The 26043-nt window shown below is 43.1% G+C and overlaps 1 protein-coding gene across 1 annotated transcript in view; it reads right to left on the bottom strand.

Annotated features, from left to right (window-relative positions):
* Kcnmb4 (potassium calcium-activated channel subfamily M regulatory beta subunit 4) overlaps positions 1 to 26043 on the bottom strand; it is a 56826-nt gene that overhangs the window by 20206 nt on the left and 10577 nt on the right. The window contains exon 2 of the mRNA XM_027392372.2: positions 9902 to 10029. Within this exon, the coding sequence (XP_027248173.1) occupies positions 9902 to 10029 (128 nt within the window). The remainder of the gene's footprint in view (positions 1 to 9901; positions 10030 to 26043) is intronic.

Below are 26043 nucleotides of genomic sequence, written 5' to 3'. Positions count from 1 at the left end.
GGGCCATGGCATGAACCTACACCACCACCACCATCCTGCTGCCAATAAAAATAACTAACTAAATAGATTAAAACCCCAAGTCCCATTTTGTATGCAAATTAATCCTAAGAAGTCCACAAGTGAGAAATCTTTTTCTTTAGAAATTTGTCCTAGAAATGATAGAAAGGAAGAAAGAAAAAAGAAAGAAAGGAAGGAAGGAAGGAAGGAAGGAAGAAAGAAAAAAAGAAAGAAAGAAAGAAAGAAAGAAAGAAAGAAAGAAAGAAAGGAGAAAGGGAGTGAGGGAGGGAAGGAGGGAGGGAGGAAGGGAATCTTCATAGCCAACGATATACTTAAATTCAATCTATAAATATATTAAAATAAAGGTGTTCATTACAGCAAATCTGTTTCTGGAATGCAAAGACATGGTAAAAAAAAATTACAAATGACCAAGCATTTCTCACTATATTGGTTGTAAATGTATTCAGAAGCACATATCTACATATAGCATCAGCCTTACAAAACCTTCTTACTGTGAGGTGGGAGCACTACGTGCTCCTCCACTGACCGTGGACCATTTGGTTCTCTCCTAACTTTCTCTCTCTTGCACCATTAGGATTTCATAAAGCATCTTAAGCATCTGAATGTACAAGATCCGCATTAGAGCCATAAAATCACACAGCTTGCAAGTGCAAAGGAGTTGTAGAGATAGGTAAGTTGTCAGTCTATCAAATTTTATAGGTGAGAAAACCAACTTCCATGTAAGCGAGCAGTACTTTTCTGACCAATTGCTTTTAATTCTCTATTTTAATGGCTTTCAAATTGTGTTCTACAGAGCTCTCTACTCATTTGAACTCAGGCTGTTATGTTCATCTGTCTTTAAAATGCTAAGGGTAAAAATATACATCCCAGAATTAGAATATATCCATTCAGTGGCATAAGTATAGCATATTTACTTTTTTGAGCAATAGGCTCTCTCTCTCTCTCTCTCTCTCTCTCTCTCTCTCTCTCTCTCTCTCTCTCTCTCTCTCTCTCTCTCTGCTCTGCTCAAACCTCACTGACTTTACAGTCATCAAACCCCACAAAGCTTCCTTGCCTCAGTACTCTACAGGGCCTCACTCTAAAACAGTCTTCCTCTTTCCTGCTTTTGCCTTCCTAGTCAGGAATTCCTGAACCCTGAACCACATCTGTTTCTACCAACATCATTCCCTCAAGTCTTCAGGCCCCCATCACATCATAGCATCTCAAAGCAGTACCTGTAAGTCTTCCTTCACTGTATCAACCCACGTTTTAATTATCCAATATTGTCACTGTAAGCTGTATGCTCCAGGAAGGTAGAGCACATATCTGCTTTATTGTAGTTTTATCTATCTGTTTATTTATTCATTTACTCATTTTCTTGGTCTCATGGCTGATACATAGTTCAGTAACAGCATTTGAATCTGGATTGGAAGCAGAAAAAAAATTAATCAAAGATGGTGACGATGATGATAAGATCAAATAGAGTCTTAAAAGCAAGACACAACCCCATCAAGGGAAGACAGTAGAGAGAAAGAACAAAGCTAAGAAGACCAACCAGGGTCATTTCAACCATCTAGACATCTGAACCAAAGAAGCAGTAGAAGTAGAATTCAATCGATGCTACAAGGGCTGAGGCCAGGTTCATTCCTTTGATGAGGGTTTGGGAGCACAAGCCTATGAGGTAAGCTGTGAACTCCCATCTATTCAGATGTACCAGAGGGATGAATAACCCTTCCCAAGGAAATTCACATGTGTGTGGGTGCTAACCAGTTAAAGCAATAGAATCCCCACTCTACTGTTAAAGTAAGCTTTTTAAGGGGCCCAGGGTGGGCTTTACCAAAAAAGGATAAGCCTGAGGAACATTAAGAAAAGCATGTAGTCATCCTGCCTGAACAAAAACTATAGATACAAAATCTACACATTAGAAAGATTGTGGGCACCAAGGGTGAGGGTAACAAACTGTTGTGAGGTAATAAGAGACCACGAACGGATGTAGTCCTGGGATGAAGTTGCCCAAAGGACATGAGGACTGACCTTCTCCTGCTGATGGCTGTCTGGTCCGGCAGACTCTCCTCCTGAACCCAGTTCACCTCAGTAAGTCCTAAATAGCAGGCCTCCACTAAGCTCTAGCTTAGATTTTTAAAAATAACACCCGTTTCTTGAAAACGGAGGTTCCTGGTAACTGTGCCTCTTAATTTCCTGCAATTGTGTGAAATCTAAAGGTTGCTTTAAATCTAAAGTTCACCTTATCAAGAGCATCTGGGAGAGGATACTGCGAGTCTATTTTAACTTCATGTGCAGTAGTAAGAAACGCACCAGAGTAGATGTCACCAGGGAGCTGCCATCTCACACCTCAGCAACACTCCTGTTTCCTCTCACATATGTCAGATGGAAGAACCAAACTGTAACCCATGCTTTCCCAGAGTCACTAGAGAATAGTGTCTTGTTGCCAGGCTGTGATAAACACCCTCACTTCTAACTCTACTTGACAGTTTGCAGACTGGATGATGACACGAAGGGTAGAGGTGTGCATCTATTCTGACAGAGGTGTGATGGGCTTAAACTACTGCATAAAGGCTAACACAAGAGGTATGTGTAATGTAACCAGAAATACTTACTTGGTCTTGGCCCTGGATTCTGGGCAGAGTTCCTCCTATTGTAGGGATGATAGGAGCACCCCTTGTTCACAAGAAGCCCCTTCCTACCCTACTGGAGTTTACGGTGACACTAATGAGGTGGCTCTGGGAGACTGGGGACATTGCTTACAGAGGAACCAGATTGTGACCAAAGAACTCAAAAGTTCAGCACTGCCCTCTGACCTCCAGGAAGGAATGGGGACCACAAGCTGACTTAGTCACCAGTTATGCCTACAACACTGTGAACACAACACTGTGCCTGAACACAACCCTGGCATGCAGGACAGAGGGTCTAACTGTCCCATCTACATTCCATATGGCAGTTTCTGAGCTGGTCTCTTTCAATAACCTGGCACAATGAGTGTTCCCTGACTTCTGTAAGCCATTCCTTCCAGCATGTACCTGAGCCATGGAGAACCATGAGGATACCCAACTTTGTGTGCATTGGGCAAGCATGCAGGTGGCGTCTTGGGATAGCAGGTTGGTATCAGCAGTAAGGGAGTGTAGTGAGATGGACAGCACTCTTTAACTTGTGGGATTTGATGCTAAGTTCAGATAGGTAGTCACCCAACTGAATTGAACTGCAGGACATTATGGTCCTGGGAGTGAACTAAGACATTGCTTAGACTGCAAACCCTGAACATTTGATACAAGTAGTGAGAGCAGTGTTTGGGTTTTGTTGTTGTTGTTGTTTTGTTTTGTTTATTCGACACAGCTTTGGAGCCTGTCCTGGAACTCACTCTGTAGACCAGCACTGTTTTCCGTTGAGTATATGGTACAGGGCTTGTTCCTATGCAAGAGTTGTCACTACTGTGGAGGGTCAGTCCTTTTGGACTGGTGCTGGGGAGATTCAGGACTCAAGCCTTCATGAGAGGCAACCCTTTACAAAACAGAATAGGTGGGAAACAGGGAAGCACCATCCAGATCGTCATCAGCTGGGACGGTGGGGCAGCAAGCAGGGGAGGGCGGTTTGTCACCACTGTATTCTGAAATCAGTGCCTGGCCCAGGGCAGGTGCTTCAGGAGAAACCAGATTCTAAGTATGGCTCGGTACGAAAGTGTGCTGACCACCGGGGCCTATTCCCTGTCCCGGCTCCCTACTTATTAAATCCTTCCTGTCTCATGTTCCTCAGGCAGTGTTCCAGTTTTACCGTATCCACTTTATACATTTCATTTCTTTTCTTTTCCTGGTCAGTTTAACTCTGTAGTGGGCTCATTGTTCTTCATGTATCCTTGCTGCCCCTTCCAGTTGTTCAGCTCTTCCCCAAACTTTCAGTTCATTGTGGTGAGAATTTTAACAACTGCTCAACAAACTTTTTTATTGGCTTTAAAACCTTTTTCACACAACACATTTAGATCATATTCTTTCCCTTCCCCCAACTTCTAAATTCTGCCCACCTCCCTAACCACCCAAGCCCATGTTCTCCCTGTGTGTTTCTGTCTGTCTCTAAAACAAAAAAAAGCAAGCCGAAAATCAAAACAAGCAACCCCCCCAAAAAAAAAAAAAAAAAAAAACTCAAACAGATAAGTCTGAAGTCTGTTCTGTGGTGGCCACCTACTCCTGAACACGGAAACTACCTTGCAGTGTGGCATATACCCAACTACTCCTGAACATAGAAACCACCCTAAAGTGTGGCTTATATACCCAACCACTCGTGAACATGGAAACTACCCTGGAATGTGTCCTACTCCACTGAAGAAAACAGATTCTCCCTTTCCCAGAGGGTATCAAGAGCAAATAGCTTCTTTACTGAGGGTTGGGGGGGGGGCGGCGGCGGCGACGATGAAGACAACGACTCGGCATCTACTTCCCCTTCTCAGTGCTGGCGTTTTGTGTGGCTTGGACTGTGCGGGTCTTGTGCATGCTGTCACAGTCTCTGTGAGTGCACACGTGCACCAGTCCCGCTGGAGTTTGACAAATTTTAGGTTTAAATCATCCTGGAGCTTGACAAACTTTTAAACATAAACCACCCTGGAGTTTGACTAGAGGAACAATGTCGCCATACACAGCTCTCACCGTACCTGAGGGAAACGTCACACCTGTAGATTAGTAAGCCACTTATCTCTCTCCCCAGCAACTAGTAACTACCACCATTTCACGGAGTCGTCTCTGAATCTGACTGTTTCAGATGCCTAGTATCACAGAGAATTTGCTTTTCTGTGACTGACGTACTTCACTGAGCACAATATTGCCGCCGTTCATCCATGGTTTCCTCATTCAAAGTTTTAACAGTTACTATTTATTGTGTGTGCATGCACATGCATGTGTGTGGTATGCTCACCATGGCATGCTAGTGAAGGTCAAAGGGCAATTTTCCCTCCCTCTGCCACGAAATTTCCAGATATTGAACTCAAGTCATCAGGCCGGGTAGCAAACACATTTACCAGCTGAGCCTCTCACAATCCCATCCTTTTTAAAGGCAGTCCATTCCATGTATATATCACACTTTCTTTTGTCTTTTGTTCGTATTTCTTGTTGTTTTAAGATGACATGGGGCGGACAATCTTACTGTGTTGCACAGGTGGGTCTTAGGTTCTCAGACTCCATCCGTCCTCCTGCTATAGCCTCCCAAGTAGCTGAGACTGCAGCCATGTGTCCAGTACTTGTCACAGTACCATGTTTTCTTCATCCATTCATCTGTCCATGGATATTCAGAGTGTTTCTATATCTTGGCTATTGTCAACGTTATATTGGAACAGACACAAAAGTACTATGATCTTTTTGTATCTTAATTTCAAGTATTATTTCTGAAATTAATATTCAGAAGGGGAATTACTTAGTGGTGTGGCACTTTTAATGTTTTGGAGGAATCGCCACACTGCCTTGCACCACGGCTACACCACTGTATATTCCTCCCAACAGTGCTGGGCCTCCTGTTTCCCCACACCATCACCAACAGCTGTTTTTCAAGTTTTACTCTTTAAATAATAATAGCTATCCTGGAAGGGTAAAGTGATAACTCACTGTGGTTTTGAATTGAATTTCTTGGATGATAAACAATATAAATAGTTGTTTACAAGCCTTCAGTTTTTCTATGTATCCTGGAGAAATGTTTCAAGTCATTAACCCATTTTTAAATTGTATCACTATTGTTACTGCTCTCAAGTTGCAGGATCTCTTTCCACACTTTGGAAATAACCTCTTTACTGGATATGTGATTGGCAAATATTTTCTCTTCACTCTAGAGTGCCTCTTCAGCATGAGTTTTCTCCAACACAGAGAGCTTTACAGTTGGGCACACTCACTAATTTCCTTCACTTGGCCTAACCCTTCTGAGAACAGTTCTGGCTGGCCTCCTTCTTGTCCAAGAGGCCTTTCAGGACAGCATTCCCTTTCAGAGTGCTGTTCTTTTGACTTTCCTCTTGGCCTCTGGCCATTCTGCCTCCATCTCCTTGCCTATGACTGAAATCCAGTTGATCAACATTTCTTTTAAGGGAAAGGAGATTTGTATAGACAATCTTTCAGCCTAAATACCTTCTAGAGAGAGTTTTCACTAATCTGCCCAATTATTTTTGTTCAAAATTTAAAAATTGTTGTGGTTAGTAACCCGGCCTTGGAATCTAATGTGACTCTTAAAAATAGGGTTTGGCCAGAGACATTTTATGACCAGAAAACTGCCATAACCACTGAGCCTGTTGGGAGCCAAATCTCAGGGCTTGGCATGAGATCCTAGGCCATGCTTGGCAGGCCACATAGTTAAAGTTTGCCACTTGATCAGAATCCTGTCTTGTGGTCCTTCTTTCTGTGTCTCTTGTCCCCATTCCCTATCCCTGACTCTCTTGCCCCAGGTTGATGTCCTGCAGGTCAGGACATCTGGCGCCCAACGTGGGGCTGGATAGAGTTGGGGATCTGGGAATTTCAGTGCTCATTAGAGGAACGGGCCCGTCCATGCAGTGAGGCATTCACGACAAGGTCGATTGTGAGCCTTGGTTGGAGGAAGACCCAGCAGCCTGCCCAGCGCATGGGACTTTCGGTTCATGAGCACCACCTACGTGGAAAAGGTGAGTAATGGGACAAGCATTTAGCAAGGAAGACATTTCTTTCTGGGATCAGAGAATCCCTCAAGACACAGGGAACTTGGGTTAAGAAAAACAACTGATAAAATTAACAAGGAAGATTTATATCTTTCTGGGATCAAAGAATCCCTCAAGGCTCGAGAAACTCAGGTTAAAAAGAAAGAAACAAAAAAGTTCTTCCTCTTTATTGGGGATCTTTGTCTATGGTTCCCCAGGAAGGAACCATTAATGAAAAGAAATGGGCTAGAGTTGGCAACTGCCTCCAAGAGTTGATCGTCTGAAAACATCGAAGACCAGATTGGTTCATAAGACATGAAGTGCAGCAGTACAGTGTGGGCCGGGGCCAGGTTAGGGAAGGGTCACTAGTGAGAAGCCCATGTCAGGTTGGTTTAAAAAAGTAAAAGAAAGAAAGCTTCACACAATCTTTTTAATGCTATTATGTTTGAAATTGCCAGTGCTTCTTTGTTTCTGCACCTGGCTTGTGGATCCATGGTGAGTTTGTCCACTATTACAGTGGCCAATGGTGGGGGAGAGTTCAACGTTCTCCTTGTCAATTCCTGGGGAATGCTGGGAAGTTGCAAGTGAGGTCATGGAGTTAGAGAGGTTAAGGTTGACAATGATACTAAGCTGGCTCTGCAATGCAGGAGGGGGAGGAGATGTGGATCTCAGGAGGGACTCCTATTATGAGACTTCTGGTCCTGAAAAAATCCAAATCGCCGCTCTTGGCGTTTCCACTTTTGCTTTTTGCATGAGCCAGATATGTTTTCAGTAGTTTCTTTTCTTCTCTTTTTCCAAAAGGAATGGTGATGTAAATCTAATATAATGTCTTGGAATAGAGTATACATGGGCGCTGTAAGTGAGACCTGACAAAGAATTGAGCTGCGTAGCTAACACCTCTGGATCTGTAGCTATGCTCAGAAGCCTTTCTGAAAGCTGTCTGAAAGCTGTCCTATCTTCTCATTCTTCTCACTTAACCATTCATTGACCAAGTGCTTCTTTGTTTTGGGGTACTTTCTGGGACATTTATTAAGTGCTGGAATTTCCACTTCAGTAATTATTTCTGCTGCTGCAGTTTCGGTTTCTGGTTCGACAGCAAGTACAGTGTTTTCAATATCGTTATGTTGTGTTGTAACTTCATTGTCAGGAGAAGATGGCTGTATGTCTAAACACATGCTGACAGTCCTGTGTCTGACAGTGCTGTCCAATGTCCTGATCAACCCATTCTACACGCCTCCCTGAAAATGACCTCGATGACACCGACTCAACAATTGGCTTGGCTGGCTTCCTCGTATGGGAAAATAACCTCCTGTTACTCCTTTTTGCTTCCTTCTACCCATTCCTACTACTTCCCCATGGTTAAACACCCTCCTCCCTTCCTTCCTTGGACTTTTGATTGGGCTCCTCTTGCTAATCTCCTTTGGTCCTTGAGTCTTTAATCGACTCGTGGTCTTTGTCAAGTAACAAGAGGACTCTGCCACTAAGCCTGTCCTGGTCCAATACTAACCACTTCCCCACGGCCAGCTTCAGAGGTGCAGACCTGGATGGTACTACAAGGAGACCTCGTCTTCTGAGGAATATGCCTGCGAGCAATGGGGTTGATGTCCTAAAGCTTCCCCACCCCCACAAAAGGTATCCCGACAGTCCTGCCTTTCAGATGGCTTCAAGAAGCCATCCCTAAGGTCAGAGAAAAATGTCCTTTATAAAATCCACATAGATTCTCCAATTGGGGACCAGGCCTCTATCCCCCTCTGCTAAAAAATTTGGCCACTTCTTCTTATACAAGGAAGGGGGAATATGTTGGGGGCCAAATCTCAGGGCTTGGCATGAGATCCTAGGCCATGCTTGGCAGGCCACATAGTTAACCTTTACATAGCAGCTCCTTAGAATCTCAGCTCAAGAAAAGAAACAACCTGACCCAGTCCTCCACCCATAGGCTCAGTGACCTAAGCAACCCTTCCTGGACCTCTTACTCATGAACTCTTTACCCTGCCAAACATCCTCTTTGTGCCTTCCTAATACCCTGCCTATACCAACACCTGGTGTACAAACAACCCATTTTGCCCCTCCCCATATCCTGACTATATAAGCTAGCCTGAGAAAAGTAAAGTTTGCCACTTGATCAGAATCCTGTCTTGTGGTCGTTCTTTCTGCGTCTCTTGTCCCCATTCCCTATCCCTGACTCTCTTGCCCCAGGTTGATGTCCTGCAGGTCGGGACAAATAACCAATATCCATTGTGGACCACACACCTATCCTAGCCTGCTCCTACCAGCACATGAGCCCTGCCAACCCACTGCTGCAGTGAGCCATGAGGTTTAAGGTGTGATGCTATGCAGCCACAGGGACCTGACATAGAGACCATGCAAGACTTTCTTCTGATAACTACCTGTGACCTGATTAGACTCTTGTGCTCGAGAGCTGGCCTGGGCAGCAGCATGGAGAATGGCTTGTGTGGCACAACGTAGAGGCTACAGGACATATCAGACAACCACAGCAATAGAGCTAAGAAAATAGAATCCAAATTTGATGTAAGTGTCACCACACAGGGACATCCACAGGATGACAAATACAATGACAGGGAGAGCAAAGGAGGAAACTAATGAAGGGCCATTTGTATGGTTCTGGGCTAGGTGAACAAATGAATGTCAGTGCCATTCACTAAGAGAGAGATTATGTTGACAATTAACTTGGTATAACCACTCTAGGTGGGCAGGCAAGTGTTTTCTGATCCAAAGGGCCATCTTGACATGGTAAGTATGGTACAGCGAGAGCTTCCAAGGCAGGCAGAATTTGGAAAGTGGGAATACATTTTGATACTTTATCAGAATGGAAAGGACAAAGAAGGGTTAAGAACTGATTTTGTCCAAACACTGCACAATATGCACAATCGGTTGGTAAGTCTTACAGCACACTGACAGTGTGCAATTTCCTTAGCAACATCACCACCACCTGGAGTGTATCCACAGGGAGTATCTACAGTACAGGTCCCCCCCACACACACACTTCCTTCCCTATTCCTTCCCTGCCTTCCTCTCCCCTCTCCTCTCATTTTGCCCTGTATGTTCTTTACATGCCTCCCATCCAGAAGATCAGGACGTGGCCTCTTAATGGTAGAGAGAATGGAGATCATGGGCTGTAAAGAGCTTGAGATTACCTCCAAGTTGCACTTTCTTCAGATGGGCACAAACTCCCATTGACCCATGCGGGCAAATCACACGAGCAACATTAACAGGCACACACAAACATTGACTTACCTTTGATGTTGATTAAAATAGCAAGTGAATGGCTGGGAACCGATCTCATCTTTCCAATACTGTTGCCAGTTCATGACACTTTCCGAGTTCTTCTGGTTTTCTCTCTTACAGGGTGGGATATAGGAGCACTAACAGAATAAAACACAGAGAGCAAGCCTATTAGTCTATAGGGTATTCAACAGGGCCCTTCCGGTTCTCAAATACTTTGCTTTATTGTAGTCTATGGCTTGGGACTGATGAGAAAGTATAGATGAAGTGGCAGCCACTGTCTGGGTTAGCATGGAATACACATCCCAGTGGCCATGAATGTGCCAGCGGCACTACTAAGCATCGTGGTTTCCCCCATCACTCTTGACCCACCATTTTGATCTCAGGACAGGAAAAGGTGCTGAGCAGTGATGAAGATATCACACTCATGAGCAAATGATCACAAAACCATTGCAAAGTGGCTGAAGCACCTTGGATAGGACAGTCCATGGGGACCCATGGTCATTTTTTTTTTCTACAGAAATGGAAATTTTAGAGATAAATCTAATTTTGACATAATCTTTAAATACAGCCAAATTGACACTGCTTAACTGCATTTTAAATTTTTTATTTGGCACAATGGCAAAAAAAAAATCCAAGGGCAAAAATACCTTCAGTCACTAAAAAATGAGGAAAATGTATGAACCATGAGTTACGATGGTAAAGCAAATTAAAAGTGAAATATACTTTCTCTGGCTTTGTAGGGATCTGTCAGTCAACAGAAGGAGGCAAAGGGGAGGGGTAATAATTAGTATTCCTAATTCCTATCTGTGAATCTTTGTATTTTTTCTTCTACTTTGGACTAACCAATAGCTCATGGCCACTTTTGAGGTGCCACTTTGCCTACTCAAGTTTTCACTTTCCACATTCTCCTGGACAACGGAATCTGCAGAGATTCCTCTCAAGAATACAATCAATGTACTTTGCTAACTGACAGCTTTCCTAGCCAGTTGCTGATAAAGCTGTTCACATGAGAAGACTGGATGAAGCGATACAGATTCAGCCAACACTAGAAACTCCTCTTAGCTGCAGATGTTAAAGTGAACCTCGAGCATCTGGAGCCACCTTCTTCCACATCAGTCTCTATGATGATGAATATTCCGGGTTCTACCCACTGTTAATAAGCCTGAACCTGTGTGCTTCTTACAGCTGTCTCATGATCTCTATTTACAGATAAGGACATTAAGACTCCTCTCAGCTCTGCAACTAGACTCCAGTGATCATCAGTCTCCTCTATGAGGTGTTCACTAAGGTGTCTGATGTTAAGGAACTGCAAAAAAGAACTCAAGCTTTACAGCCTGATTTGATTTGCACTGACCTATCCATTCACTCTCTTACTTGTTTATTGTTTTTGTTCATGTATGTGTTTGTGTTTGCAGCTGCATGCATACACATATGTGTAAAAGTCAGAGGACAACCCCAGTGTCTTTCATGGGGCACCGCCCACTTTTTGAGAGCATTTCTTTCTGGCTTGAAACTTTGCAAAATAGCCTAGGGCAGCTGGCCAGTGAGGATCCAGCTCTCTCCACCTCCTACCTTGCCATCACTTGCAATTACAAAACTGTACCATCAGGTGCAGATTTTTACATGGGCTCTGGAGATACAAACTCATGGCCTCATGCTTGCAGGGAAGATACTTTACTGAGCGAACCATCTTCCTAGACTCTCCCACCCACTGTCTTTCTGAGACAGGATCTCATTATGCAGCTCTGGTTGGCATGAAACTCATTCCACAAATTAGGCTGGCATTGAACTCAGGCCAGTCTGCTGAGAACTAGGATGACAGGTAGGCACCACCAAACCTGGCTTGACTGCTTTGTTTGCAGCATGCAATTTCACAAGAGAAAGTCTTTCTTCCCATCACTTTTGCTAACATTCAAAACTATGATCATGATGTGTACAGCTCTTTCATCTAACCCTGCCTGCCCATCCTCAGGGAATCCTGGGAGATGGCCAAATAGAAGCACTTGGTCCTCAAATCTGCCACATACTGTCACATTATCTATCCAGCACAGACTGTTACCTCCTTTAGTGCTCTCTGTCCTTAGTCACCTTCTTTTGAGAGAAAGCTCTAGTGTTTCCCATCTGTAGGAATCTTCCTGTTCTTGTTCCAAACCAAACATTCCTCCCTATGTTGACCCAGGAATCAAACCCTTGACCTCAACAGCTAAAATCACACAGAAGCACACTTATTCTGCTGGGGTCAGGCTCTGTCTCTGGCTGGTAAGTTGAGAGTGAGAACTGGTTTTTGCTTTTGTTTTGTCTTTTCTGTATGTTCACCCTGGCCTTAACAATGATTTCAAAACGAGTCTATAACATACAAATACATGTTTTACTAAAGATAATGAAGCTGCTTTCCTAAGTTAGACATTTTTAAGTTATATGAATGCAAATACATTTCATTATTCCCCATCATACATAACAAAGTCGTGTTACATAAATAGGATTTTAATGACTGGATTGCTGGGTACTAACCCCATGTACACACAGATTCCCTGCTGTCTCTAAGGGGATGGTACCGTTTCGTGGAACAGTCTGGATTCTGAGTTTTTCTAAAGCTTCTGTTGAGCTGCAAAGCCACAGGAACAGTACATGGGGCTTCAGTCTTAGGATTTATTTGGCGTTTGGTCTTGGGTAAATTACCTTTTTCTGGGCTCGTACTTTTTTCTAGTCTGTACAACCTCCAAAACAATTTTTAGCTCTGCTTCTGACTCTTTTCTTGGAGGCACATCAAGAAACAACCCAGCCAGAAGCAGACTACAAACACTGTCACAGCATTTTCCCCCAGAAGTGATCCTGCCACACGGGGAAATGGGGAACCTTGGTTGAGCCACCATTGCTGCTTGCAATGGTGGGTGGGGCCAGCTCTGGGACTTTCTTTACATGAGCAAATATTTGCTGGAAGACCATGACCTCCCCGGTGATAATTTCATACAACGTGTTAGATATTTCCTCCCCTTCCATTAATACATCTTCTTTCTACCTGTGGTCAAAGTGAGACCAATTTAGTGTGCTCTTTCAAGGAAGGAGAAAGTTCCAATCTTGGAGGCAGAACCTGTAAGGTGCGGACATCTAAGAACTCAGCAGGACCCTTTCTGCAATGGGAATCATTGACCCAGAGCCACGCTGAACTTTTCAGGGGATAACCAAATGTAGTCAAAAATGTACCAAAGACGTTCCTAACTTAACTCAGCTTGAATTCTTTACCATTCAGTTTTTGGAGCAAAACAGGTTTAAAAGACATATCTCTCTACCAGATGGCAAGTCTGGGATTTGATCAGGGGAATCACATCCATGTTTCTGGAGACATCAGAGGAAAACATTCATCAAGTTTCCCATTAGGCAAGCTGTGATTTCACATGGCATGAGAGAAGTGCCTGGCTGTGGGGGACTTTCAGCACATGGGTAGATTCTGAAAGAAAACTACTTTCTTTTCATATCAGGAAAAATAATCATGAGATTCTCTCCCCATGGACTGTTCTCTCTATAGGTTATATTACGAGTCTTTAATGTTCTAGCAACTTGGTGAAGTCAATATCATTATGAAAGGAATTAAAACTTTAAAAGGCTAAACTTGGGTTCTTAACAGTCATTATTTTCCATTTTCTTAAAAATTGACTGTCCAGGTTATTTATCTCTAAATGTTTTGAGAATCCTATCTCAGATGCTTCCCAGAGACCTTTACAGTTCTATGTAAAGATCATTGTAAATGGATAGAATTTTAAACTCCATTAAAAACCAAGTCTTAACAGTGTTCTCAATGAGGAGTCAAGCTGTCATACAAACTCCCTTCTCTCTCAGTTACTCAAGACTGGATGGTTTTCCCAAAACTTCAGAGCTCAGACTTGAACATCTGTTTGGGGAGAGACCATAAGTACACAAACCCACAGCTTAGCATTATCATCATCAGGGACAATGTCACTGGCAAATGTCAGGATCTTATTAGCCCAAATGAGCAAGAGTTATCATTTCATCTGTAGTATACAGAAGAGGAAATGGAAGGACAGTGAAATGGCTCAGCAGAAAAAAAGGGCTTGCTGTGAAGCTTAATGACCCGAGTTCAATCCACAAAACCCACATTAAGGTGGAACAGAAGAACCAACTCCAAATGCCGTCCTCTGACCACAAGCAGGCCATCACACATGCACACCCATGCCTACTCCCACCCCATCCCAACATAAATAATGTTTTAAATATTAAAAAGACAGGAATGTTAGACAAATCTAAAATAGCTTGTTCAAGATCACAATGACAAATGAGGCATCTGGTGTACAAAGTGATTTTATTTTTGTTGTTGTTTTGTTTTTCAGACCAGGTCGCCCTCTGGACTGTATTCCTAAGGAGCTATGACTAGTCTCCAAATTACTATGGGATTGAAGATACCCTTGACCTTATGCGCCTGCATTTTTCTCTCTGCCTCCCAAATGCTGGGATGACAGCATTATGTCACCATACCTGGCATACAGAGTATTAACCCCACCCACACTTCCTCCTTTTCTACTTGTTTAGCCTCCAGGTTCTCTCTTTGGAGCTTCCTGGTTTGGGACTAAGGAGATGCCCCGATTTGTGCACCGTGTCTTGGAAAACCAATGCTGCATTTCTGAACTAGTATACTCCTCCTGAGAACTGGTGATGAGGTGGTCTGCTTCCTTTGCCTCATTTGGATCATAATTAGTTTCTGGTGACATGGCTATAATTTCCCATAGGTGAACTGTTAGACACAATGCCTTTGGTCACAGCAGACAATAAGTATTATTCCCTTAGAGAAACTTCTCCTTGTGATCTTCACCTATTTGGTTTTTTTGTTTTGCAAAGGTAGCATTTCCCAACTTCTAATACCATTACCACCCAAGGAACCCACATTTGGGTCCTTGTTCCTGGTGCTTGAAATGGGATGAGACTCTTTTCTTTAAAAAAAAGGTGAAAAACTGCTCCCAAGTGGGGAAGAGAGGGAGCCATCAGAAGTTCTCAAAGGCAGTGATATTGTATCCAGAAAGTGTGAGGAACGTGGTGACACCTGGAAAAGAGGCCAAGATGAACTGAACATAACCCATCCCAAGGCTCCCCAGTATGTGGTGATGGGGTGGGGGTGCAGAAGACACAGGGAGCTCTATCTTCAGGACAAGCCTACAGCCCTCACAGGCCTTGGGTTTCCTCCAGCAGAGGAGTCAGAGGGAAAGGGGCATGGCAGGGAGTGGCCTACCAGTATGTTGAAAGAGAACCTGTATGCTTGAAGAGCTATCTTGAGGCTTTAAGAGTGGTAACAACCACAAGAAGGGAGCCTGAACTGACTACTATAGCTCCACAATGAAAGACAGCCCTGGGAGGCAGCAGCAGAGAATGGGGACCAGGCTGGCTTGGCTCTTAGAGTAAAGTGCTTAGGGAAAAGTAGCCCAGCTCTGGACTCTGGAGTGTGGCAGCTCAGGGGTAGATCAACTTCTGGAGCCAGCTATCTACTGTTTGGTGCTAAAGAGCCTGGAAACTCTGAAGCTGCAGTCCTCATCTACTCAGCACTTGCAGCTTCAACCCTCCCACCATGTAATGAAAACTTATGGAATCTTCAAAGCGATGGGTGTTGGGCCTTTACAGCTCTCATGAGCTGTATGAGCTTCTCATACTCCCAACACAACTGGGAGACACTCACCAACTAGAACATTAGCCGCTCTAGGGAGAACAGTCTGGGGAATGTCTGAGAACCTGACTCAAAGCTAAGCACTGTCTGTAGAGGCCCCTTGGCAGGCAGATGAGGAAAACTATTACAGTGGAGTCAGACATGGCAGACGGAGACAACACAGGCTCAGCACCAACAACACAGGCTCAGCACAGGAACAACATGAGTCCACGGGAACACCTGACCACATCTCTGAGATGTAGCTGGCAGTCTCCAGAGTGTGAAGATCCAGAAAATTCTGCTCCAATACTCCATCTCGCTTTTTTCATTGCCTTTTTACTTGCTACACCCCCACTTTTCTTTTTATTATAGTTTCACTAGTATTTTTACTTCATCATATTAAAATAATATCCTTTTATATTACCCTTCAAGCATTTATATTTTTGCATATTTTTTTTCATTATAAAGTATTCTCTTTTTACTCCACACTCATTCCTCCATACTTTTAAGTAATTTTTGTTAATTTGTTTTTTAAAAGATGTCATGTTTTAATATTTTTAGAATTAAAAAATTACTCCCTGAAGATTTCATACTTATATACAGTATATCTTGGAACACAATCCCCCCTTTCCAATCTTCCCACCGCCCCTACCACTTCCCCTTCCCAGCTTCAGGTTCTTTTCTTTTTTTAATTTGATTTTTATTTTTAGTTGTGTGTATGAGTGTGTGTCTGTATGTGGGCAGGTGCCAATGGAAACCAGAAGAGGGCACTGGATCTGCCGGAACTGGAACTACAGGTGGTTGTAAGATGCCTTATGTGTGTGTTGGGAACCGAACCCTAGTCCTCTTTGGGGCAATAACCTCCTCCCCCTACCCTCTTCCTTCTCCTCTTTCTTTAAATAACAACTGAGTCCAGTTAGTGCTGCCTGATTACACATGGCTATGGGGCCACCCACAGGACCATGGACAACCTACCGGTAGCCACACTCCCAAAGATAAATGATTTTCTTCTCCCAGAAGCCATCAATTACCAATAGCTCTTCAGTTTAGGATGGAGCACCACAAGCCCCTCCCCCATACACTAGAAAATAATGACTGGCTTGATCTTATGCCTGTCTTACACAGATAACCATAGCCACCATGAGTTCCTGAGTACAATGGCCTCATCATGTACAGGTGATAGCATTTCATAGCACTCCACCCCATCTTCTAACTTTTATATCATTTCTGTCTCCTCTTCCGCAATGTTCTCTGAGCCGCTGAGGAACTGAGCCATCTGGTCAACTGAGATAGATGTGTCCTTTAAGACTGAGCACTTGATAGTCACTTATTCTCAGCACTCTGACCAGTTGAGTGTCTCTGTACTGATTTCTGCCCATGGCAGAGAAGCTTCTCTGACCCAGATTGGAAATAGAACTAAATCTACCGTTGTAAATATGAGCATTCAAGGGGCAGTTTGACAACATGTACACTTAGCAAAACATCAGTAGCAGACTCCTTCCTAGGGTATATGACCTTCCTAGATACAGGATTTTGACCAGGTTTACCGTATGATTCCCACCTATGGATCGTGGTTTTAAAAAAAAGCAATTGGTTACTCTCATAAACAGTCATCCACCACCTCACCAATAGGTACATTGTGTCTAGCAGGTCTGTATTATATCATGCAGTGCCTGTTGCCAGGAAAGTCCACTGATGACTTCTCACCCATTAGCTTGCATTGCACTTTCCAGCACTCTGAAAGTAGCCAGCAAGGAAAATGCTTCCAGCTCAGGTCCAGCTTGATTGCTTTATGTCCCATGACAGAAAGTGTGTGTCTTCCTCACTCTTACTCAATGCAGTGCTTGAAGTAGAGCAATGAGATAATGAAGAAAAAGCAGACAGACAAGAAAGGAAGAAATCAAAGTGTCCCCATCTGCAGATGATATGATCCTATACTTAAAAGAACCTAAAGCCTCCACCAGAAAACTCTTCCACCTGCTAAATACCTTCAGCAAGACAGCAGACTACTGGCTGTGCACTTGTAGAAGAATGACACAAGATTGTCATCTCTCACCCTGCACCAAAAAGAAGGGATCAAAGTCATGAATCCAAGATCTGAAACCTTGAAAGTGCTAGAAGAAAAAAACACAGGTAAAACATTTCAAATATAGGTAGAGGGCAGGACTTTATACAGAGACCCCACCACCACCACCACCAAGAACATGGAAAACAATTCCAGCAAGTGACAGAGAGATTACACAACATGAAATGTATATTCACAACAAAGGAAGCAATCATCAAAGTGAAGTGACAGCCTAAAGAATGGGGAAAACTATGCTTCCAACTATGCTTCCACCAAGGGATTAATGTCTAAAACATAAAGAACTGCAAATGTTGAACATTAAAGACCAAATTCCCAAGTCAAAAAACTGGGCTAGTGAATTTAATGGGCAGATCTCAAAAGAAGAAATATAAATGGCCAATAAATATTTGAAAAAATTGTTCAGCATCCTTAGCCATCAGAGAAATGCAAGTTAAAATTATTTGAGACTCCATCTCACCCCAGTCAGAATGGCTGTTGCCAAGAAAACAAACCAATGCTGGCAAGGATATGGGAGAAGTAAATAGGGTTCCGACAGCACTTAGCCAGTGCTGGTAGGAATGTGAAGTGCTGCAGCCACTAAGGGTGTGTGTGGTGGTTTCTCAAAATAGTACAAGCAGTGTGACAGCTCAGTGGGTAAAGATACTCACTGGGCAAGTCTAGTGACCGGACTCTGACCCCCAGAACCCACAGAAAGGTGGAAAGAAAGTCTTGACTTTACAAACTTCTCCTCTGACCTTCCCCAGCCTCTGTGGCATGCACATCCACATACATTAGTGATAAATGAAAAACTATGCCCACTCCAAATAGAACCACTTTATAATACAGCTATACAAGTCCTGAGGCTACACCTGACTTAACACACCTTAGAGATATTTATTGTTGCACTTTTCATGGTATACATGCCAGAAAGCAAGCTTGAATGTCCCTCAAAAGATGGGTGGTTGTAGAACGTATAAATAATAGAACAGTATTCATCTTTATGAAGGAAAATGGCTAGAACTGATGGTCATTATGTTAAGTGAAATAAGTCACTGAGAAAGGTGAATATCATACATTTTTTTTCTTTGTGTGTGTGTGTGTGTGTGTGTGTGTGTGTGTGTGTGTGTGTGTGTTGAGTGAGAGGGGAAGTAGAAGTCTTAAGGGCTGAAGAGGGGGAAAAGTGAATGTAACAGAGAGCATATAATGTGAAATGAAAACGTGGGATGACTTGGGGTGGGGGACCAGGAAAAGGGTTGTGAGGGAGATGGGGATAAATGAGAACACAGGGACACACATGCATGAAAATGCCATCATGAAACCCATCACTTTGTATGTTAACTTGAAACTTATGAGGTGCAAAACAAAAGTCTGGGGGAGAAATGAAAAATAGAGTAAATGTGTATGTTTAATGTCCATCTTCATTTTTATTTTTTGGTTTTCTGCAGCTCAAACTTTCTATGTAGTGAGGATGACCTTGAACTTGTAATCCTCAGGCTTGTACCTTTCTAGTGCTGAGATTATAAGCATACACCACACTCCAGGCTCTAATGCCTGTGGCTTAGAAAAATAGATTTGACTTTCACATTCATGAACAAAGCTGTTGGATTGAATGAGCTATTATGAGAAACACAACACAAAGGTTTCCAGTGAATTTATTAAGAAAAGACATAATCGTCACCTTTGACATAGAATGTTTGATTTCATACTTATTTTTATTTTCCATTGTCCTATTTTAGGGTTTACCAAGGTTTATAATAGCATTCTTTTTCAGCCTGCCACAAAGAATCTGCTTTAATAGAACCTTTTTCGAGTAGGTTCTTTGTCATAGTCTTGAGGAGTATATTTCAATCATACAGGCAGAGTAGGCAGAATTCAGTATCTTTCTTCACTGAGTCATTTTTAAAAATTGTTGCATAAAACATGGAGTCTATTTAACCAAATATCAGGGACTGTGTTCTCTGTGAAGCATTTGATATCTATATTAAAAAAGAAAACAAATTTTCCTCTAGTTTCCTCCATGACTTCACTTGATCAGGCCTGGAAGACAATACTAGGATTAAATATTTTCCAAATAAATTTGGCTAGAAAACAAGTTATTAATACATTATCTTATTTTTTGAAGTTTGTGTTGCCTTACTTTTCTCTTGCTTCGAAAAGTAAGGCAACTTTGTCAACCGTTTTGACAAAGGCAGCTTATAAAAGGAAACATTTAATGAGGGGCTTCCTCAGTTTCAAAGGGTTAATCCATGAACATCATAGTGAAGAATAGGGCATCAGACAGGCAAGCATAGTGCTGGAATAGCAGCTGAGAGCTCAGGATCCACAAGCAGGAGGTGGAGAAACCTCAGAGCCCACCCCCAGTGACACATCTCCAATAAGGCCACACCTCCTAATCCTTCCCAGATAGTTCCACCACCTGGGGACCAAGCATTCAAATATGTGAGCCTATAAGGACCATTCTCATTCAAACCACCAGACATGTCTACTCTGATTTGCAACTTTAAAAAATTTAGTTGTGTGTGTGTGTGTGTGTGTGTGTGTGTGTGTGTGTGTGTGTGTGTGTGTGTTTATATAAAGGTGTGCAACTGCCAAGACACACTCATGAACATCAGAGGACAACATGCTAGAGTTGGTTCTCTCCTTCCATCAGTGGGTCCTGAGGATCAAGCTTATGTCATCAGACTTGAAAATCCTTCACTCACTGAGCCATCTTACTGGCCCTCTGATTTGTAAGTTTGCTGGTCATTTTGATGACATAATTAGGAAACATCTGTGAACTATAAAGCAAAACCAAGTAATCTATAAATTCTGCAATGTTTCCAAAGCATGTGCGCGCGCACATGCGCGCGCGCGCACACACACACACACACACACACACACACACACACACACACACACGTACACACGTGTGCGCACACACTTGTATACACCACCCTTAGGACTGTAGGTTCATAGAAGAAACACAAATGAAATTATATGACAGCAAAAAATTAAATTTTAGGGCAAGACTCTGGAGGTTGAAAATGAATAAATGGCCTAAAAATGTGCAGGACAAGACAGAGCAAGAACTGAAGCCGTAATGGAACTCAGGTGACTGCAGGCTGGGCAAAAGCAAGGGTGGTGCTCAGCCTAGGACTTGCCAAGGCATGTTCAATGGAAAACTGGAATTACCCATCAAAAATATCCACCTCTTCTGTTGTGCCTTTCTCAGGAAGGCTAGGAATTTACTGCTTTAACAGTCCTTCTACGTTGGAATGACAGAGGGTTTTTTGTTTGTTTGTTTTTGTTTGTGTTTTGTTTCATTTTGTGTTTTTGGTTTTGTTTTGTTTTGTTTTTGAGACAGGATTTCTCTGTGTAACAAGCTGTCCTGGAACTCACTTTGTAGAGGCCTGGCCTTGAACTCACAGAGATCCACTTGACTCTGCCTCCTGAGCGCTGGGATTAAAAGGCATGTATCACCACTGCAAGTCATGGAATGACAGTTTTAAAACTGGTAATTTGCAAAACTGACACTCCGTGATTTCTCTGGTCACCGAGTACTGGATAGGATACAGAGACCCTTCCTCCCCTCCTCCCAGGAGCAGGCAGTCTAGAGTGACCAGACAATATCCACCAAAGCATTTATGATTTCAAAAATGGATGGGAACATTTGGGCCATGTGGGGTGTGGGAGAGGGTTTCCCAGGAGAGGTAACTTTGGATTTGTGCTCCCAAGGTTCAATGGGAATTTGCTTGTCAGAAAATGGGTTGGGAAGGTGACATTCCAAGAAGAAATGCAAGGTGCCAAGACTGCGTCTGGATATTCCAGAAAGAAATGAGTCACCTAATGTGCTTGATGGAGAGGGACATAGGAGATGGCACTGGAAAATGTCCACATTTTCCTGGTATTTACCAAGGAGCTGCTGTGAAGGGTAAACTCCTACCGGGAAGATTTCACTCAACCACCTAGGACACTGTGACTACGGCTGCTTTTCGGGAACTTGGAATAATACCCATTTAACTTTTGGATTGTCGTAAACTGCTAACACTGGTGGTTATTAAAATTCAGGAAAGTTCAGAATGACATTCCACTTCAAGAGAAAACAGTTCAGTTAGTCTTAGCATTAGAAAATAAAAACACCCTGTATTTGCTAAAAATAGATGCTGAATCTAAATGGTAGCCAGACCAGAACAAGAGACTTCAATCTGGATAAAGTCCAATAGGTCTTAATAATGATGATCATGCTAGGATATGTAAAAATTGTTCAGAAGCTTACGGTCATGAGTCCAAGTCCTTGAGGAAGGCCTCAGGTGTGGCCCAGTGGCACAGTGTGAGTTCAACAAGCACAAGTCCCTGGGTTCAAGCCCTGGAATGATTCCTCTGGGAGACAGCCAACAGTCTTATGACCATATTGAACAGGGAAAAAGAAACACAAAATTTCTAACACTCATGGACACATTCAAGCAGCCTCTCTGAGGGCACAGTGAATTACTGAATACGGCAAGGGACACGATTTAATGCATGCATGGGTGGGTGCATATTCCATGAAACATTATGACCACCATGTTTGCATGAAGGAGACTAACAAGCCCTCGATCAGTCCCCTAGTATGAGGATAGAGGGAGATGATGATGAAAAAATGTTTTGCTCCTATTTGTGGCAGACAGAACACATGTTCTCTATATAGCCCATCTCATCCACACATTTTCAGTGTGCAGCTGGCACTCCCCTACTGAAAGACACAGGGGTGGAGTGCCTGTCTCATCTTCCTAGATGGTGGCTGTGACAGTGACTACAACAGAAATGCTAAGGTGTGGCTTTTCTCTGCTTGCATCTCTTCAGAACGCTTGTCCTTGATAGCAAAACACAGTTCCGAATGGAAAGTCAAATTAACACAGTATAACACTGCAAGGTTTCTATGTAGAGAGACTGGGGTCTCCAGTCAACACAGAACAGCACCTGCCTGGAAGGTGAACAAATGAGAATTCAGAGGACTCCCACATCCAGGCTTTGAGTCTTTCCATGGAGATCCCACATACCATGGAAAACAGGCCACCATTTTCTTGTGCTGTCTGATTCCTGACCCACAGATTTTGTGAAGAGAGTAAAACCAACTTGATCTTCAGGGATATTGGACAATAATTAATGAATTACAGAACTCAATAAGAGCAAAATAGATGGTCAGACTTGGGGGGGGGTTGTTTTCATTTTGCTTTGTTTTTATCTATATCCCTAAAGTTAAATGTTAAAATGTTGCCTTTTGCCCTAGCGCCAGCGCAATGGAAGATACACTTCTTCATATTATCCCAGACCAAAAACTGCTTGAATGGATGGGGGTGGGATGCTTATCTTTGAGAAAAGACCCCGTGGCAGAACTTCAGGTAGCACCAGCTGAATATATCCTGACTTTCCCCCTAGTGAACCATGCAGACATTGACCAGAACCACCAGCAGAGCAGGGAATGGCAGGTGCTTACAGTACCACTGGACACAGGCTCTGTGTTGGGTTTGTGTCATGATAAGCCAGAGAGTCCACAAATTTTCCTGTTTGCTTCTTAACACCTTGAAAATGTGGTTGCTACCCACATGTAGATGTACAGAATGAAGAGTTACAGACCACTACTGCCCTATTCCAGTCTTTGATCTCCTTATCCACGGATGTAAGGACATTATGGTGGATGGCTCTCTAAGAAGACAGACCTTGCCCAAACAGGAAAAGAATAAACTACTTCTGCATCCCTTAGGAAATCACAGAAACTAAAGGAGTGGGTGGATGTTCTGGAGTGTCTATATTCAGTTTGTCTGTTTAGTTTCTGAAGGCCAAATTTTGGAGAACCATTGTAAGGTTAAGTCAACCCGGGGTGACTCTATCTTCTCCTCCTCCTCCTCCTCCTCCTCCTCCTCCTCCTCCTCCTCCTCCTCCTCCTCCTCCTCCTCCTTTTTTGGTTTGGTTTTCTCTGTGTAGCTTTGGAGCCTATCCTGGCACTCATTCTGGAGACCAATCTGGCCTCAAACTCACAGAGATCCACCTGCCTCTGCCTCCCAAGTGCTGGGATTAAAGGCATGTGACACCAATGCTTTCACTGCTGCTTCAGACACAGTCTACTAGATCAAATCAACTTACCTCTGACTATTCTATGACTCTTTATCAGGCAAATCTTTCTCCATCTTTGTGGACTGAAAGCCCACAGAGATGGAAATTTTACTGTCTTGCTCAGGAGCGCATCAGCTCTGTTATGATCTATCTACAGGAACCTGAACCTCTGAAACCCACACAACCTCACACTGTCCGTGTGGTCATGATACTGTGCTGCCTGGGCCTAGAAAGCAGGAAGCACCGAGTGTCCTAGATTCCTGAGGAAAGTGAAAATGTGTCAAGAGAGTAGAAATCCACTGGCCTGTCACATCAGTGATGAGCCGGGGGTCTACTGGTCTAAACAGTTTATGGGTATTTCTCCCAAACGAGAGCTAATTGCTATGCTGTTCACTCAAAGACAAAGCTTACTGGGCTCCTTTAAATGAATGATAAAACCTGTATAAACACTTCAGATTGCTACTCTGACCCATTTACTGAGGAACCCATAACCCTGCCAGCTTTAGTAGCAGCAGAGCAGAAAAACCTGCTCCAGGCCACAGAGCTGGAAGCCACCTCCACTTTCCTGTATGGCCCTGAACCTCCAATAGTGTTGGAAGAGGCTGGCATCAGACGCATGTGCAGCCCCCATAGGTTCTGGTGGTATGAAGTGAACCATTCTTTCTTTGTCAAATGACCATTCTCCTTCTGAGATACCACTAGTTCGTTGCTGGGTCGTAGTAAGGTTTATATGCTTCAATATGGGTCATTAAAACACCGTGTTACCCATGGTTAGTAAGTAGACTAGCTTACTCATACACAAAATAGAAATTTACAAGATTAAAGCAGGAATCTCATGCAGGCAAGTTTCAAAACCAAATGGCTCTTTCTCCCAGTGCATATTCTCTTTGCACCCCCACCATCCTCAACTCATCTTCATGTGCAATTGCTCACTGAAGCTTATTTTTCTCATACTGGAATATAGATCCTATGAAGAGTACATGAAGTCTATAGCCAGTTTTGACGGATGAAAAAGATTCTTTTTCCTTGTTACTTTAAATTTACACAAATACTCTAAGTCAAATCTCATATCCTCTTGCATATTTTTTCAGCTGAAGTTACACCCCTGTTAGTTATTGATAAATAATATACATTAGTAGCTAAAAGAATGAGGTAAAGTAAAAACCACGTATAATGGAAAGAGATTTAAATAGATCGAAAATTAGTGGTGTGGGTATGAATACACAAAGCCACAAGCATCTATGTTATATTTTAAAATATGAAGCATATTGTTTTGTAACCTACTTTTGAGAATAATGTTTCATAAAAATAATTTTATGAAAAAACATTTCTCCAATAAATTTAATGCATACTATTCTACCATATAAGTGTGAGTCTGTTAAAATGTGTATATATTTATAGTTATTTTATGTGTGTGGGTATTTTGCCTGTATGCATGTCTGTGCACCACCTGTGTGTGTGCCTGGCACCCAAAGAGGCATCGGGTCTGCTGGAATTGGACTTCCCATATAGATGCTGGGAATCGAACCTAAGTCCTGTGGAAGAACAGCCAGTGCTCGTCACTGCTGACCCATCTCTCCAGGCTCATGGTGACAGCTTCCCTAGGTTGCCAACATAGCTGCATCTGGAATCCACTAAATCCAAATCTGCTCTGCAGAGCTGAAAGGGGTTTTCTTAAGCAGATCACTCGAGGTGGGAAAGCTCGCTCTAAGGCTGGCTACACCTTCTAATGGCAGCCCACATAAAAGGACATGGGAGAAGGGAGGCTTGGCTTTCTTGCCATTTTCTCTCATTCTCACTGGTCAGTTCTCCCGTTACTGCAGCCGGATTCCAATGTAGCCTAAAACCCAGCAGCTCTCCAGGAATCCTCCCAGATTCCAGCACCAGACTGGGACTGTGGAGACATCCACTCTCATGAACTGAGCAACTACTGGACTCTTGGCCTTTCTGCCAGGAGACACTCATTGTTGGACTATCTGGACCACAACCTGTAAGCCGTGCTAATAAACCACCTTTTACTATACATCCATTCTATCAGTTCTGGTCCCTAAGGGAACTCAGTCTTGGAGGGACTCTCAAACTTCCCTTGGAGACCTCCACAAGCTGGCCCTCCGTTGCCTCCGTGGCTCTTAGAGTCTTAATCTTCCATGCTCTGATAGAACAGTCCATTAAGCTTTAAGCACTAATCAATCTTCCAGCCCAAAGCTCCAAATACTTCCACGATCCTCGAATACTGATTAGCATCTTTGGACAATCCTAAGATCATGCAGAATTTTCACTTGTCTGGCCACAAGTAATCCTCATAGGATTATCTATGCCCATGCACACATTTTATTTCTGTTGAAAGGATGGTCTTTTATTGCCAAG

This window comes from Cricetulus griseus, assembly GCF_003668045.3.
Source record: "Cricetulus griseus strain 17A/GY chromosome 1 unlocalized genomic scaffold, alternate assembly CriGri-PICRH-1.0 chr1_0, whole genome shotgun sequence".
In the NCBI taxonomy this organism is placed as follows: domain Eukaryota; kingdom Metazoa; phylum Chordata; class Mammalia; order Rodentia; family Cricetidae; genus Cricetulus; species Cricetulus griseus.
This window is presented reverse-complemented; position numbering and strand designations above follow the sequence as displayed.